Source organism: Apteryx mantelli, chromosome 6 (assembly GCF_036417845.1).
Source record: "Apteryx mantelli isolate bAptMan1 chromosome 6, bAptMan1.hap1, whole genome shotgun sequence".
NCBI classification, from domain to species: domain Eukaryota; kingdom Metazoa; phylum Chordata; class Aves; order Apterygiformes; family Apterygidae; genus Apteryx; species Apteryx mantelli.
This window is the reverse complement of record NC_089983.1, coordinates 48,296,852-48,313,564: the sequence shown is the minus strand read 5'-3', so window position 1 is coordinate 48,313,564 and position 16,713 is coordinate 48,296,852. Positions and strand designations below refer to the sequence as shown.

Here is a 16,713-nt window from a genome sequence, read left to right as displayed (position 1 = left end):
AGTCCAGCTAAAATTGATCATCAGAACACAGCACATACCTATGCTATGTCGCCTCTTGATAGGACGTGATTTCAGGCCGTCTCAAATCTCAGGAATGTAGTTGTAAAACATTCTTAAAGTAGAAAGAATTAATCTCTAAGTTTCACTTTGCATTGTCCCCCATAACCGACCTGTGACTCAGCAACAAGATACTTGTTTCTACCAAAGTACGTACTGCAGGAAGCAAATTTTCCAACTGAGAGGAGTTGCAAATAATTCCCTTCAGAAGCGCCCCAGTTGTCTCCATACGGATGTATGTGCCCTTACTGTAGATGTGATGCCTTGCAATCTGCATTGTGTTCAATACCTTGTGAAGGTATCCAGCTATGGGGGTTGGACTAAAAGATCTCCAGAGGTCCCTTCCGACCTCAACCAATCTATGATTCCAAGAAATACAGAAATATCATCCAAATTACAGGTAGCGAACCAAACCATGGAAAATTCAAATGACTTGCCCACAGTAAAACCTGAAGTTTTTCCTGCCAGAACAGGAAACTTGCCCTTGTCGTGATTATTTCCAAGTCTTAGGACCTAACTACTGGACCATCCTTCCCCTACTGTATACTGAAAGGGACATTAAAGACAGGAAATAATCACATTATTTCTCCCAAAGGTTTCAGTTGAAGTGCACATGCTTTGGTTTTAAAACAAAACAAAACAACCAAACCCCACTAATATCCCCTAGAATTTACATCCAAACTGTTTGCACATTGTGAAATAAACACATATGCAACATGTCCATGTTTTGATATGTATTTTTATTTCCCTGCAGTTTTCACTTATCAAGAACAAGTAACAGGGAAAGTTGTCTGAACTAGTGCATAAACAAACATTCTGAAACACCACTACACGTATCTAATTTACAAGAACCGTATAAAAAAAGTCACTAAAACACTACACTACGAAGGTGTCCAACGCTTACAGTCAGACTTTTTCCAACCCGTTACTTGCCTTGTAGCCACAGGAAAACTCTCCAAAATTGAAAAGACAATCTTGCCACAACCCTCCCTCCCCCCCACCACCTGGGATGGCTCGATATCTAGACATCCAATAATTATTGCAATGATATATAATGCAATACATACCTGGTAAAATATCCTTTATGTGGTGTGTTACAGTTTTAAAGCCGGTTAAAATATGCAGTCTCCAGATAAAATGTAATCAGTTGAAAATTTTCTCATATCTGCACAATTTAATATGTGCTAGATGCATAATTTTCCTAGACAGTTTTTTTCCTGTGTAATTATTTTTTATAAACTGGTATTATAAATAGAAATATACATTCAAAATATATGGAAAAGTGAGTTACTACATTAAATTTGCATGTATCGATCCATCCCTTTCCCCTGCACAGTAATAGAAAATACTATTTTGCCTTGAACTTCATATTTGACAGTGAAATGCCACTAAAGTATTTACCAAAAAGTCCATCTAGTCAAATTGTGAAACAAAATGAACCAAGTGAAAACTTTACATTTCCTTTAGAAAAAAATTACAAGAATTTTGTTTCCTAGCTATGAATCTTTAACTTTTCTTTTTAGACACAAAGTTGGATTTATTTGTACAAGATACAAAATGTAAACATGGCAAAATAAATAGTTAAAACAAGTGATGCAGGATCCCATTTCATGCTCATGATCCCATTAAAGAATTATTTTTTAATCCATTCAGTTGCAAATTCAAGTGCAAAAGCATGATGATGAATATCTACTATTCAAGTAACAGAAATAATATTGATGATACAAATAAACTATTTTACAAGGTAGTGATTTTCCCAATTTTACAAAATTTACATTATATATCGACTTAATATACGATATAATGATAGTCCATTTAGGTCCATTTTAGTTCTCTGTGATCCACAGAGTGCTGTATTTTGCATTCAGTTGGAATATAAATGACTACACCATTAGCACAGGTTGAGACACTGGTTTGAGGTTATGTCACTTCCATTGCTACTGTGGTCTCTGCTATGCCATTTAAACCCAATCGTTCTGGTTCATGGTTCTCTCTGCAACAGAAAAAAAAAATTCAAGAATTACAGGTAGAACATTAGTATTTCCTTACGCAAGTTTAAATATTTCTTACAGGCATTATACATTTTTACAAAGTTGTTACTTGGATCAGGGACAAAACTTAACATATACAACAAACAGGTAGAAACAGATTTTTTTTCTTTAAAACTAAATACTGGCATTTAAGAACAGCTTTTACTCCACTAGTACTGTAATCCTTTCTATAAAATTATTAATAAATATAGTCCAATTTTATTGCACTTAACTGTAAATTATCAGCTTAAGTTAATGGTACTAAAAAGCCTCTTGAAAGAGCAAAGCCAAGATATGCTCCGATGACTCAGTATCAATTACCAGTCGTTCTGTTGGTGAGCAGAGCACTGTTCTAGCCTGACTTTTTTTCAGTTCTGTTTCAGCACTAGCACAAGAAATCTTAATTTCTTTCTAAATTTGTCATTACTATTCTCTGTGCACAGGCATAAGACCCATTCAGCTAGGAAGAAGGTACTACTTTAAACAGTGACTTGAAACACCCCTCTGACCTAAGGGAAATAAGAGCTAATCGCACTAATGATACAAAGGAATGTTTCAAGGTATGATTGCTATTTTAAAAATATCTTTTCCCCAATCTACACAGTGACTAAGTTATGCAAATAATTTTCCATCTCAAAAGCCCTTTTTAACATCTCCAGAAAATCCTGTGAAACAATCAGCAAGCCACATTGACCAATGCCTGTTTTCTGCTTTTCCAATTCATAAACAAATGTGACTCATAACATAATACAATCCAAAGACCTTTAAAACAGAGCCCAAATACTGGAATTTTCAGACAATGTTATCCAAGAGCAAGCTGCTGCCGCTCCTGTGTAATATCCATTAAGTATCCTGAAATGCTAGTGCCTCAGCTGGTCAAAGGGAATAAACATAAAAATCTTTAATGGACGTGTGCCAGGCTGCATCTTGCAATATGGGTACACAGAGCTCTGGAGAGAACATTCGCACAGCTTGAGAGAATCTACTGGAAAGTGCTCCACGAGAAGGGACAAACAAAAGCAGCTAAAATGAAGCCAATTCAAACAAAACTGAAGTTTACCAAGAGTCGTGTGCCCAGCCTAAGTATAAGTTATCTGGATGTTAACCTGCAAAAAGACATCACTGCATGAACTTCTACAGTTTATCACAGCCATGCTGAAGACGAGATAATGCAGCTGCATGTTTTTGCAAGGTTGACGCTATACTAGAAATCTCTTAGAAGAGGAAAACACTTCAATTAAGTGCTCGGCTGTAGAGTTGGACGCGTCTATGGAGACATCCATATAACATAAAGGTAACTCGAATTCTGCTGCAGCTCGCTAGGTAGGCGCTTACCTTGCTATACTGCTGATGGCACTGCTCGGAGTTACCTTTGGCACTCTGTCCATACTGGCAGCAACTGTGGCAAGTTTTAAGGCTGTTGGCGACGGTGCTGAAGTCCTTGTATTGATATGCACATTGACTGGAGAAACAACACTGACATTGTTGAGGTGCACTGCATTAGTCAGGCAAGAATTGTTCATGGGAAGCGTCTGAGGGCTGCTTGTGCATAATGCTGGAATTAAATGGTTTGTGGTGGTGTGGCTGACTGTCCTTACAAGCTGTACAGTTGAAATCCCTGGGCTGGATGATAAAGCCATGTTGGTGGAGTACAAAGTTCTGGAGGTTCCTGTTACAAAACAAATATGTTACCAATTAAAAAGAAGAAGAAGAAAAAAAAAAAAGCTGTTACTTAATCCCAAAGCCAAAGATTCCCCTCAAGGGTAATGTTTTAATTACATGTGTCACTGGAACGGTGCAAAAATCTGCTTTTTAAAGATTCAAAAATGTGAAATTTTAAAAACTTTTCCAGTTAACACCAGAATTCTTTCATAGCTTTTTCATTCACAAAAACAGCAGAAAGAAAGATAAATTGCTACTGTATCACGAAGAACATCTGTGCTGCCCAACTTCATGCACCTCATTTTAGGTGCCTTAGAGGGGCAGTATTTCCCAAAGGAAATCAACTGTGAAACGCCTTAGCTAGACAACCTCAGAGATGGCCTGAGGCAGAAGCAGCCAAATTCAGGCGCTCTGAATCACGTTCTCGAGTTCTGGGGATCAGTCTCCCTCACAACACCACGATCAGGGGTATAAGACTAGGCAGCGTAGAAAATCCCTCTCAGCTTATGTTCCGATGCTCTGTTCGCACTCCTCAGTTTTAGGAAGCTTCAGATTAGAATTCCAGCTTCCAATTGGGCACAGCATATAGTTGAACCAGAGGTTTCCAAATTTCATCTTGGTATCCTAGCTATTCATTACTCTGGTTTTGACCACAATGAAATGGCATACGTTTTCCCAATAATTTTTTATTTCTGCAAAAATTTGTTTTCAGCTGACTTTTAAAAAGTCTTTCTATCCTAAATGGCAATAGCTATCCTACATCATTCCCATTTACAGCTTTGAAACAGTCTAATTTTACATGCATAATATTGCAGTGGTTTTCACCAACCATAAAATTGTGCACCACGTACCAACACGGCACACTAATGTACCACTGCCTAGTTTTGCGCCTCTCAAAATATTACCCTCTCAGATAGAAAAAAAGTTTCTTTTCTTTCCTGGAACTGTTCCAGCATATTGATTTCATTCAGCTGTGGTTTTTTTCCACTCTATTCATTCCATTTTATCATTAAAACACCCTGGCAGAAGGTCTGGAAAACTAATCACACCATTAGCTGTTAAACAACAAATTACTGCTTATTTGTTACGGCAGTCAAATTCCAAATGACCCGTGTCTCAGTAACGTGGCACCTACACTAGCAAGCCTGGCATTGCCGCCTTCTCACAGTGGAGTTTCAGGTGGGGGGCTGGGGGGCAAAAAAAGGTAGCAAATGCCAGCGCGTACATTTGTTATGATTTGGGAGGAACCTCAAATGCAATAAAATCTAATACTTAGAGCAAGTCTTTTACTATGGCTGTAAGTTAAGTGCTTGATTTTTGTCTGATACACAAGTTAATAACCAAACAATGTAGTAACTTTTCTATTTGCCTTTCAGATAATAAAAAGTATTTTTAAGTATATCTTTTAAAAATTGGTGCTTTTTTTAATTACACATTCACACTGCTTCCAACATGCTATCACCTACATTTTTGATTGTAACACTGTTATATTGAAATATAGAACCTACCAAAAAAGCCCAGAAACAATGCTCTTCCAAGTGTAAACGAGCACTCAGTAGTTTTATTATCATATTAACCTGAATGCCATGGCACAAAAATATTTTAAAGGGTTGTAATATACAAAGAATAATATTTGAAAGTATTACTGTTTAATAAAAAATTCAAATACATTATTTCAGAAGTCAGAACAGTTCACACATTCTCAGCTCTGCACTAAACCATTAGTCTTAAGAAATCATCACCTGAAGGCTGGACAACACCATTAATATTGTTGTGGCTGGTGTTTTGCTCCTTCGTTACCTCACTGCGACTGGGAGCAGGTGCACTGACCACTGCCGAGGCCGCAAAGTGGGCGCTGGCTGAATCGAGGGTTTTCGACATACAGTCGGAGGTGCTTGAGCCCTGTCGGGGGGGGGGGGGGGAAATGAAGACGTTTTTCTTTATAATTATGCAGGTACAAGCCAAAATACCATGTCAGGATCAATACAGTGCAAAACTACCAGCAATCAAGTAAACACACACATCTTCTAGAGCAGAAATATTTCCAGGTCACAAGACTTACTACACACATCCTTCTGAAAAGTTGAAGATTAGTCGCCAAATAAATGCAGAGCCCCAGGTCAACCAGTCAATGCAAATGGCATCTCAGAACGGTGTGTCAGTTCAATGCTGTGTTTGAGCAGTTTCCTCTAGGAAAATAACCATGACACAAGTTTCCTCCTCTCTCTTCTGTGCCTGGTCAGCAAGTATTCTGCAACCGCAGGTCTACAGAGTTGCTGGTATTTATGGTATACTAGCACCCTATGGAGTAGTTTTTGCCACAGCATAATCGCCTACCTAATTCTGGCAGTTTACATCTAACTTCTACCAGTCCAGGTCCCTTGACAGAATGTTACGTGCTGGTTTAAAGTTCAGCTATGCACCCTGCAAGGACAAATCACCTAACCGTCTCATTCTGCACTTCCAGTTTATATTAGCTGAGAAAATGGCTTCCCATAGATGTTCAAAGTCTCTTAAAAATTCAGAATCTGTCTGTTCTGTTTAAACATTGCAATTTTTTGTTTTACAGAAACTGAAATCAATAACCACTAACACAGAAGGATTAACCAAAGAAAACACTGAGCGGAGGGAGGAACACCACTGGCCACCAGCCACACAACACTCACAATATGTGGAGAAAAACAAAGCAAAAAACAACAAAAAAGTTTTCCTGGTAACGGACAATAGCTTCTAGATTTTCTCAGTAAGAAAATACCAGACAACTAAGCATGACAGAAAACATATGTTCTTCCCTCACTAGGTATTACACAGGAGAAATGCGATTCATTTAGAGGTGAAATAGTACCACTGGCCGCTACAAGGGGAAGGGAAAGGCATCAAAATACCTACAGCTATCCTTGTCCTCTCGGAAACCACCAACTTTTAGCACTCCTTCAAACTTTTGCTCATAACAGAGCATACTACTTCATAAAGTAGTTTCAATAAGCAAGTCTCCTTCAGAGCATGTCTGCACAGGAGTATAAGAACAGTGATAACAGTATGTATTTACAGAGCATTGACTAACCCTGTGGACACCACTAACACTAAAACATGAAGTCTCTTACTCAACTTTAAGATACATGTCATGGCTGCACTAAAAAAAAAAAAGATTTTAAAAAGTAAAAAAAAAAGTTTTGATGTTGAAACTTAAAATATTATCTCATTCTGCAAAGAAAAAAAGAAAAAAAAGAAAAAAAGTATTCTTATTGGCCAGAGCACAAATTACCTTCCAGGTACTATACATCAAACTGGGAAAAAACCCATCCTGCCCTAAAGCTGTTCTATATTCATTCTAAAATTCAGTGTATTTATTGAAGTGTTACATTTAGCTTGTAACAGAGATGATGAACACAATAAGCAGAAGGGAAGGGAGCATCTATCAAAGGAGAAGATATAAGCATATAAAAACATTTTACATGTGCATTACCTGTGCTTTTGGATGCGTCTGTTGTGAGGAATGCTGAGATTGCTGTTTCTGCTGAAGCTGAGCAAGTTGTTGCCTCTGCATTTGAACTAACTGCTGTTGATGTGTCTGAAATTGTTCCTCTGTGATACCCCCTGTTACTACGGAAAAAGAAAGCAACGCCACTGTTAAATGGGTCTGCACAAGACAAAAACATCTAAAAACGCAAGCATAGACCACTGCTGGGTAACAAGGGGGTGAAAACAAGATATATTAGTTGTGCTTTAGATGCTTCCAAAGATCTTCATAAATTCCTTTGTAAAGGACAAGTCAAGCTAAATTTCTTAGCTTTGTTTTTTTTAGCATAAAATCAACTTATAATACAAGGATTCACAACTGTCACTGCTTTTAAGAAGCTTCCGTCTTTGGTGTTCTTCTCTCTAGTAGCTATGCCCGTCATTTTTGTTAATCATATGTCAAATGAAGCTCTACCATGACCACATCAACCAGATAGCATCCTTTACAAAGCACTACTTATCCAACAGCAAAAGCTGACTCGTTTCTGAAAACGTGGAAAAGAATTTCTGTATATCCTAGAAATCATAGCTGAGGGAACATGGTGAATTCAGCTGGGTTTCTTCTCTCACTCCCACAGCCAGCACCCTCCGTTTATTCCTGTACGACTTTCCTTCCTATATAGTCTCCGATACCAGAACTGGCTTCGCCGAGGAAGCACGTGCCTGGCATTCCAAAACCACCTATTTCAACAATATAGCCAGACTGCGTTCTGCAGGTACTAACAAAAATGCAACACCATTCCACTTATTTAATAGCAAGTCTAGAGCTACATACTAATCCTCACTTGAAAGGGAGAGAAATTAATATACAATGGCAAAACTAATCTTCAGATCTAAAACGTAATACATTTGCAAGCAACACAATGCATTGCTTATGCTTGCTTAGCAGATCCAGTTTGACCTTCCAACTTAAGCATTTCCAAAAAAAAAAAAAAAAAAAAAAAACTACACACCCCACACATGAAGTTTCACCTGAACAGTATTTTCTACCCTATTAAACTTTTTTAAATGAAGTAGGAGTTTAAGTGACATAAGGCATTTGTCCATTTGTGAGAATGTTTGTTTGCAATCCCAGTAGCATCACACTCCCAAAAATGAAGTGTGAAGTCAGAAAAGCTGTTTTCAATTCTGTTTTTACAAGAAATGGCACATATGATAAATCAAGAATACTGTCAAATCTTTGACGTTAAACCTGAATTTTGTGCAGTCTATGCTAATCTGAGAACAAAGTTTTTATGAGCAAGTAAAAAGAGAATTCACTTTTTGAAGATTCCCATTTTCCCATTTTTCCCCAAAGATTCCCATTCCCAATATATTTTAGCATTTTATTTTGAACTATATTTTTCAAAGATTAAGTTGTCATTTATCTCAAATATCTATATTCTGCAGGAACACCATCTTACCAAAAGACACCAAGGTAACAACAATAATAAAGGTACTCTGTCTTTCAGGGTCTGCCTCTTTCATCTATTAGATGAAATACTCATAGCTGCACGGAAATTCCATTTCAAATAAATGCCAAAAGGAGGACTGATAATTTAGAATTTAGCACTGAAACTTCTCTACTGCTGCTACATTAAAAGAGGCTTTAAGTATATTAAAATGGGACTTAAAAAAAACAATTTAAGTTCTGAGATAACAAATTCCAGAATACATCTTTTGGTCTATTATAAAAAAATGTTTTAAAACATGCTTATATGGCATGAAGAAATACCTAAAAAGCATTTAGCCCTAACTAGGTATTATCTGGCTGCAATGAAACGGCATCAACCTAGACTCAAAGTTACGCTCTTCTATGAACTACAGCGCTAGAGAACAGCCTCTGTATCAGACCATCCTTTAATTAAGAGCGAACCTATGCATCAATTCCGTATTTTCAGTCTCCCCTTCCTCTCACTTAGGCACAGACCATGATGCCACGAAACCCTGTTTCAAGGTACAAGGCAGATTAGCGTAATAACGCAATAATTGTCTCCTCTGCTTTTACATGTTTAAATTCTCCCCAGTTCAGTGCCTATCACCTGATGATGTTTCAGTAGTCAGGCTGAACTCAGCTTTAGCCTGTTATAGAGCAGATGCTCATTATTACATTTAAGCATCATTTGCTTCTGCCAAGGTAGCAAGTGAAGAGTCCTAGAGGAGATCAAAGTTCCACCGCACCCCGAAGTCTTTAAGGCCACTGTTAAGTGCAAGCATTCCCGTGCTTTTTGCAAAAGGCTCTATTTACCAAAATTTTAGTTTCCACACTCAGGATCTTCCTAATAGTATTTCAGTACAGTTAGACAACAGGAAAGCATAAAAAGTCCATGTGAAATTAATAGTCTTTTAGTCTCCACTCCTGGAGAGCTTTGGTTTAGATTACTATGTCACTTCTCTCAGGATCTGAAGGCTTTAATCAAAGATCATCTTTCAGGCTGCCCCCAAATAATCTAATTCAATAATCTAATTACCTCTACATTGTATTTCACTCTAGAAGAAAATACCTCTATAGAAGGCCAAAGCTCAGGCCATAAGCAAAACTCTTCAACTGAGAAGGCCATGGGCTGCAGGTCTCTTCTGCGGGGAGGGACGCAGTGACTAAGCAGGCGACCGTGCGCGTGGGTCCCCAGCAGTGGCAGCCGACACATGCTGGAAGCCCAACACAACACACCGACCGCGGTGCGCAGTGCTACAGCTTTTGCCTGAAGCCTGCTTCTACCTCCAGCCCCAGAAGTGACCCGAGTGGCATTCGGCATTCACCCTAGGAATTAAGCAAACCAATTAAGAATTAGCTTGCTCTCATAAGCTGTATTATCTGTCAGATTCCTGATAACTTCTTCCTCCGCCATTCACCCTAATCATCCCTTGTATCCCTAGGGTTTATCTGATTTTAGAGTAAACAGAGAATCCTGCCAAAGGCGTCATTCCCAAGGAGGCCAACTCGCTTTTCTAGCTACAGCGTACAAGACTACAAAAAAAGCTCACACCGCTGATCAAAGCGTCGGACTGTTTCAGCCACCTCCCCTCTTAAGAGTTCCTCAAATTCAGCTCCCCCGTTTGCACTTCTTATAACAAGGGCAAGAGAACAATTCAGTTTGAAACAGTGGCTCTTTATTCATACACTGGTTCGGCACTCTCCAGAAAAGAGATGGCATACATTTATTTATTTTTAAATAAAGCTTATTTTTCCGTCAGTACAGTGCCTAGCATTCGAGGAAATACCAAAACAGTTGCTTTCTTAATACAAGTGAAAATATAATACAGAAGTTATTTTAAATATTCTTGTGCATTGAAAACCAAAGCAAGCTACTCCAAGTCTTCTAAGCTGAAGAAATAATCTTCCCAAAAAATCCATTTACTTAACAACTATCATCGTTTCCTCTAGAAGTAGGTTACAGACAAACCTGTTACAAAATTAAGTGCTTTCAACCATTATCTCCCAAACAGAATCACGTCAGTGAGCAGTGACAGTACCTGTGCAGATGCAATGCACAGGCAGCCTTCGAGCATCCCTTCCAAAACTTCCTCACTATTTCCCAAGAAGCAAATCTAAACCAGCAGTGCCTCGTGTGGGCTCGGTTACTGTTTGGTGAAGGATTTTGCTGGTATTGCACCTGATCCTTTACCAAAGGGATAGGATCTGTTCTGCAGTCTAAGTCTGAAAAGAAAAAGTCTTCCACAACCATAAATTTCTCTGCATAATGTATTATTTAATAAAATACTGAGTGAATTCTGTGCTCATCCAAATGTAATCTTCAGGGAGATTTCCAGAATTTATACAACACATTCCCAGGGTTACATATCAAATTTGTTTTTTATCTATTTTTTTTTCTTATAGTCTCTCCCATCACTAAAATGTGTATTTTCTCTACCTTTTCCTTTAGTTCACTTTCCCTAATAGTGCAAATCCTAAAGTACAAGTGCTATTCCACATATTTTTATCACCTGTGTTTAATTTAACATGTAACAGCAGCAATTCAGGTTTTTATTCTTGTTGACTGGATTTCTTGAATCAGTGTATAAGTGTTGGCTTTTTTTTTTAAATGTCTACCCAGTTCCCTTCCTAAGAGAAGGGTGCCCTTTCACTCAACGCACCACTGAAACATTGCTCTCATTTTTATTTTCTTTTTATGCCATCAGTCCTCTGGCTGTGAAAGTTCTCTTCCAGTGGTGTCTTCTTCTTCATTTGTACTAAAGCCACACATGGAGATTTCACAAGTCTCCAACTTTTTTCCTTCACTTAGTTAACATACTGCGCTAGAACAAAAACACCAGCTTCCATCCCAAGATATTCCCCTAATTCTTTAGGCAGACATCATCCCTCAGGAAAAAAACCCAGACTTTCCAAAACAGCACAAGTCCTGAAGGCCCTCAAAATTTTACATTTAAAAAAATCAATCCCACCTCAGTCATATTACTTGCTTTCGTTATATAAAAGAACCATCAGCAACAACTTTGTTCCTCACAGCTTTTTTCTTTTCCACGTCCTTAACTGACAAATAGCACTCGCTTCCATTTTCTGCATCTGCTCTAAGAACGAACCTCTGGACTCTCAATGACCATCCCGTCACACCCAGCTGCCCCTCTCCGCTACCGGTGCGACGCTGCGGCCATTTACATTGCTCACAAAAACTTACCAAAACCTCATCGCTGCCCACTATGTCCGCTCCCTCCGTACATTAGAAAGTGTTCTTGTGCTAAAGCTTTCACGAGAGAAAGAACAATAGAAAGGTTGCAGGGACTATAGCTAAAAATAAATTGTGTGTTAAAAAGAAACCATGTGTAAAAAATATTAGGTTGTAAGAAATATTCTGTGCATATGTCAGTACTATACTGATGTTATGAAATGTTAATGATGATCTTTTAAAACTATAATTCAAAGAAAATTGCCTTTGTCTTCAGGAAATTTAATTTCTATCCATGAATTTCTACACAGGTTTGTTATTAAATTCCCAACCTTGCAACTGACTTTAGAGAGACACACCGGTATACATCCATGCAAAGTTAATTACAGGATTCAGGATCAGCCTATTATCCAATTATCCTGTTTTACAATACCCAAGTTCTACACATGCAAGAGAGTGGGAGAATATTCAGATGCCTGTAGATGCTTGGTAATAGATGTCTTTTGGCATATCCCCAACTAATCAGCATTTAAAGCACTGTACATTCTTTTACTAGTATAAAAAAGTGGCAGTGTTAAAAATTATGTAATTAAAGCTCCTAATACATGAAGCAAGTGATGCAAGATTGCTCACTTAAGCTTTTTTGGTTCTGGGAGGTTTTATTCCAACTTTAGTGTAGCTTCTATATCCAAATCACAAAAAACAAGAAAAGGAGGGAAGGTCTACAGAGATCAGAATAGTATTGCATAGATTTTATATTCATGTGAAGATACTACAAGAGTGGGTTTTTTGTTTTGTTTTTTATAAAGCCCTCTCTCTCTCAACTGCTGTCTTGCTCATCTGGAGCAATCGGCTCATAAATCTGAATGGTAAAAGACAGCTGGGCTTGCTATGAAGAGAGTTAGAGATCACCTTCAAAAGGAACAAAAATCTCCTATCACTCAATCTATGGCTGCTGATTTTATGACAATCCTTACAGCACAGCCAGCAAGATCTGACTCTTACCTACAGCATTGCCTTCGACTTCTGCCATTTACATTATCCTTCCTAAATGCACAGCTGTGCTAGACATACCACAGTTTTAGTGTGAGAGGATACAAAAACAAATATCGAATAATTACTCCTGTGTAAACAGAAAAGGCATTACGCTTCTTAAATTATAACGTTTACAGTGGTCTAAGATACAGCCCACAAAAATCCCATCATATATTTTACACATATCAGATTGGAGTCTGATGAATAGCAGCATCTATTAGGATTATGCTTTATTACCTGCCTCTCCCTGTTCCCGCGGGATGACTTGGTAAATGATTGCCTGGACCAGGTCCCCAGCCCCTCTGCACTGCGGGTGACTCAGCCCACGAGTGCGGAGTGTAGATCATGGAATATGCTGTAACCCACGGATGCCAAACACATGGCTTTCTTGGGGCAAATGACTTCTTTAGTAAGGGTCACTGGGGATCGTATGGCTGACAAGCACTTTTACTTTGAAAGCTTGAAGTCGGCACATCATCAGCATTTGTCAAACACGAACCGAAAAGCTGTTCTTCCAGCCTTGGACATCTGAGGTAGTTGCATGAGAGGCAAAGTTCAACAGCACTCAGAGGTTTACTCCACATTACTATTTTAAAGATCCTGAACGCTGGCAAAGTTCCACAGCAGACTTGGGATGCTAATTAAGCCACGATGGAATATGCCCCAACGTTCTGGGGCAAAGGCTCATCAACTGTGCTACCAGATGAAGACACATGATATGATCCAGTTAACAGAAACTCTGCAACAGGAAAGATTAGATTTTTGACACCTGGCTAAATGAAAAAGGCCAGGAAATAAGGTGTTAAAGTGCTACAGCAAGCCTCCAGAGAAGTTCAGCATATTTTACTTCTCTCCAGGTGCCCAAGATAATTTGGGACAAGACTGGAAAGTCCTAGTTTTACTCATTTAAGTGTACTTTATTAGAGTGAATTGAGAGCACTGCTTTGGAATCTTTATGCCCCGACTGATATGTATAACAGTCATTTATAGAGAGAAGCCACCAAGCCCTAACTGAGCTCTGAGCTAATGGGAAAGCAAGTCAGCTCCAATCCAAACGCCACACACCCACGTTACTCGAGCGGTATTAATCCTACAGCTCCCCGAGCAGCATCCCAGGCCTAAAAACTGCTGTACCAGAAATGGATCAAGATTTGCATGTGTCTCAAAGAGCGGTTCAGGAATATCACAGAAGGAGCATCAAAATTCCAATCGTGACAGGTATCAACAGCAAACACGGTTTTCCAATTTCTTCATGCCTGCTCAGTATGTTTACTAGCTCAGTACTGAGATATTTTGAGAAAACAAAACAAACAACCCCCCCCACAAACAATCCCCACCCACCAAACCAAAAACCACCCTGCTTTACTTTGCTTTTACATTTATAAAGAGCATTCTTCTCTCAAATGAGGTTAGACCAATAAATGTCTTTAAGACTCAGTGCTTATGTATAAGCAATCCTTAAATACAAGCAAAACCTTCGTGTTACTCAACACAGTACCTGCCACTTTATCAAGGTTCAGTATTGAAGCCGAAATTAAAGCAGGGAGAAACGGACTGTTTGTGGAAAAACTCTGCGTCTTCTAAGAAAATCAAAAATAATTAGCTTGTATTTTGGGGCATCTTCACGCATCACTACTGAAGATATTATCAGACCAGACCCAAGGAGAGCACTGGAATTTAATATTTTAAGTCCCATATGAATTCAAATCCTTGCCTACCTGATATGCCATTCTTGCTGGTGTTCAATAAAGCTACAGATGCTGCAGAAACTCTTTTATTATTCACAGTCTGCCCTGGTTTCCTTGAGGTACATTCTTCACTATCACTGTCCTGTAGATTTAGTAGCCTTGGCTGAAAACACTGCAGTCGACATGATCTGATATTGCTTAGTATTTCAGAAAGGGACAGTCTGTTTTCACAACGTTTATTGGAAGCATTGGTCCGTGAAAAATTAGAAGAAAAGTCTAAAGTCTGGGAAGAGCTTGAAAAACTATTCAGCATTTCCGGGTCAATCTGTCTCAAGACAGGATCATGTTCTGTAGATATTCGGTCCATTAAAACCCTGATCAAAGTGGACAAAAATAAAAAAATAAAAAAAAAAAATTAGTTGAACTACCTCTTTCTAACACCCATACGCTTTGAAAGGAACAAAGAGTAAAAATAATGCAACTTTACCTTCCACCCCTGCCAACTCGTCTTCTTGCAAATCCTATACATCTCCTTGGAATTGTAAGGGTTGTAAGGCAATGCCTGAACCTCCGCTTGTCCAATTCTGCCAATTCCGAATTCTCATATGAAGAATTAGTTTGGTCCAAACGAGGCTGCAGAGAAAAAAGAAAAGGCAATTTTGCACTAAATCTAGAGCATATGCTTCGGCCAAGCTAGACTATCCATACTAAGTGATTTAATACACATAGGCTGTGTTACAGTATTAAAAATGCTGAAAATGCACAAATTAGTATCACTTGACTAATATACTCAGCTCATGACAGAACTTAGAAGTTTTGTGGAAAAAAAATAAGGTATGAATTTGTGCAGCAGAATATCCTCTTTGCTTGATTATACATGAAACAAAACAACGCAAAAAAACCCCCATGAAACAGCACAACCAAAACACAAGTCAGAATTAATTCAGTCTACTAATAAGTACAAAACTGTCCTACTCAAACAGACAAAGGTCCGTCTGGCCTGGCATCTCTTGCCTGATAATGGCTCGTTTGATCATTTAACAAAAGGTATAAAACACAGGGCCTATGGAGCGGTTCCTTCCTCGTCCAGGCTCTGAGCTTCAGGCTATGAGTCGCCTAAGGACTGCCTGAAGGAAAGGCTGCGTGTCCCGCCTGCTTCGCGGCCGGCTGGGGCCTAGCCTGCAGGAACCCGTCTGTTCCCTTTAGTGAGGGTCAGCAGCCTAAGAGGTCTTGTCTGTAAAAATAAGCTTAAGAAAAATAATAGGCAGAGATCTAAGAGCATATGCACAACTCTTCTGCTAAAAATGACAATGCAAAATTTTAGGTGAAGTAGGAGAGTACTTTTAACACTTAATTGTGACAAAGAAAATAACAAGAAGGCCCGTCCGTCCCTTTGGGATCCTACTGAATTACCAGCTGTACAAAAGCAAAGTGACAGTTCCCAACTTGGACAGCTTACAACCCAAGTGAGTAAGTATTATCAAAAGCAGTTCCAAAGTTTGCAGTTTACTTGGCTCATAAATCACGTATTGCCAAAGGTAACAAAAGCTGATTTTAACGGCCTTTGTGCTGGTACACAGCATTCAATTACAAGACCTTGAGAATGTGTTTGCTGGGGCACAGCTACCTTAGGGTTTTTTTTTTTTTAAACTAGTCCATAAAAATACTTATTATAATAAAACTCAGAACTGGATAATCATTACAGGTGAAAATGCTGTGTATAATCTGCAATACTTTGTAATTGGTATTAAATATTAATTTAAATAATCAATTTTTATGAACAGGTTAAACCTTTACAGCAACAGTAATGCTGTTGATTAAATCAATTTATAAAGAGTTAAATGATTAGAACTCAAATGGCTTCAGAAGGGAGGGAAAAAAAAAAAAAAAAAAAAAGCAGCACCCAAACCCACCCCAGACCCCACAAATTTCTGCAAAAAAACAGCAAGTTCCCAAACTGTTGGCAGCTGATTATTTTTATTCTTAACTAATCATGGAACTGTGCACTGTGAAGAAACCAAACACAGGAAGATGTTAAGTGCTGTATGCATTGGAAAATAAACATTTTTTTAAAACTGATTTTATTTTGTTCACCTTCTTTTAAAGGCTAGCATCAAG

At 38.5% G+C, this 16,713-nt stretch overlaps 1 protein-coding gene across 2 annotated transcripts in view; it reads right to left on the bottom strand.

The window, feature by feature from the left end:
- Positions 1-780: 780 nt before the first annotated feature.
- EPC2 (enhancer of polycomb homolog 2) overlaps positions 781-16,713 on the bottom strand; it is a 53,381-nt gene continuing 37,448 nt past the window's right edge. The window contains exons 9-14 of one of the 2 annotated variants that reach the window (XM_013957356.2): positions 15,083-15,228; positions 14,626-14,969; positions 7,216-7,346; positions 5,492-5,651; positions 3,423-3,756; positions 781-2,050 (exon numbers count right to left, since the gene is read on the bottom strand). In XM_013957356.2, the coding sequence (XP_013812810.1) occupies positions 1,978-2,050; positions 3,423-3,756; positions 5,492-5,651; positions 7,216-7,346; positions 14,626-14,969; positions 15,083-15,228 (1,188 nt within the window). In that variant the 3' untranslated portion in view covers positions 781-1,977. Of the gene's footprint in view, positions 2,051-3,422; positions 3,757-5,491; positions 5,652-7,215; positions 7,353-14,625; positions 14,970-15,082; positions 15,229-16,713 lie in introns of both variants that reach the window. The other variant, XM_013957355.2, reaches the window with a different exon arrangement.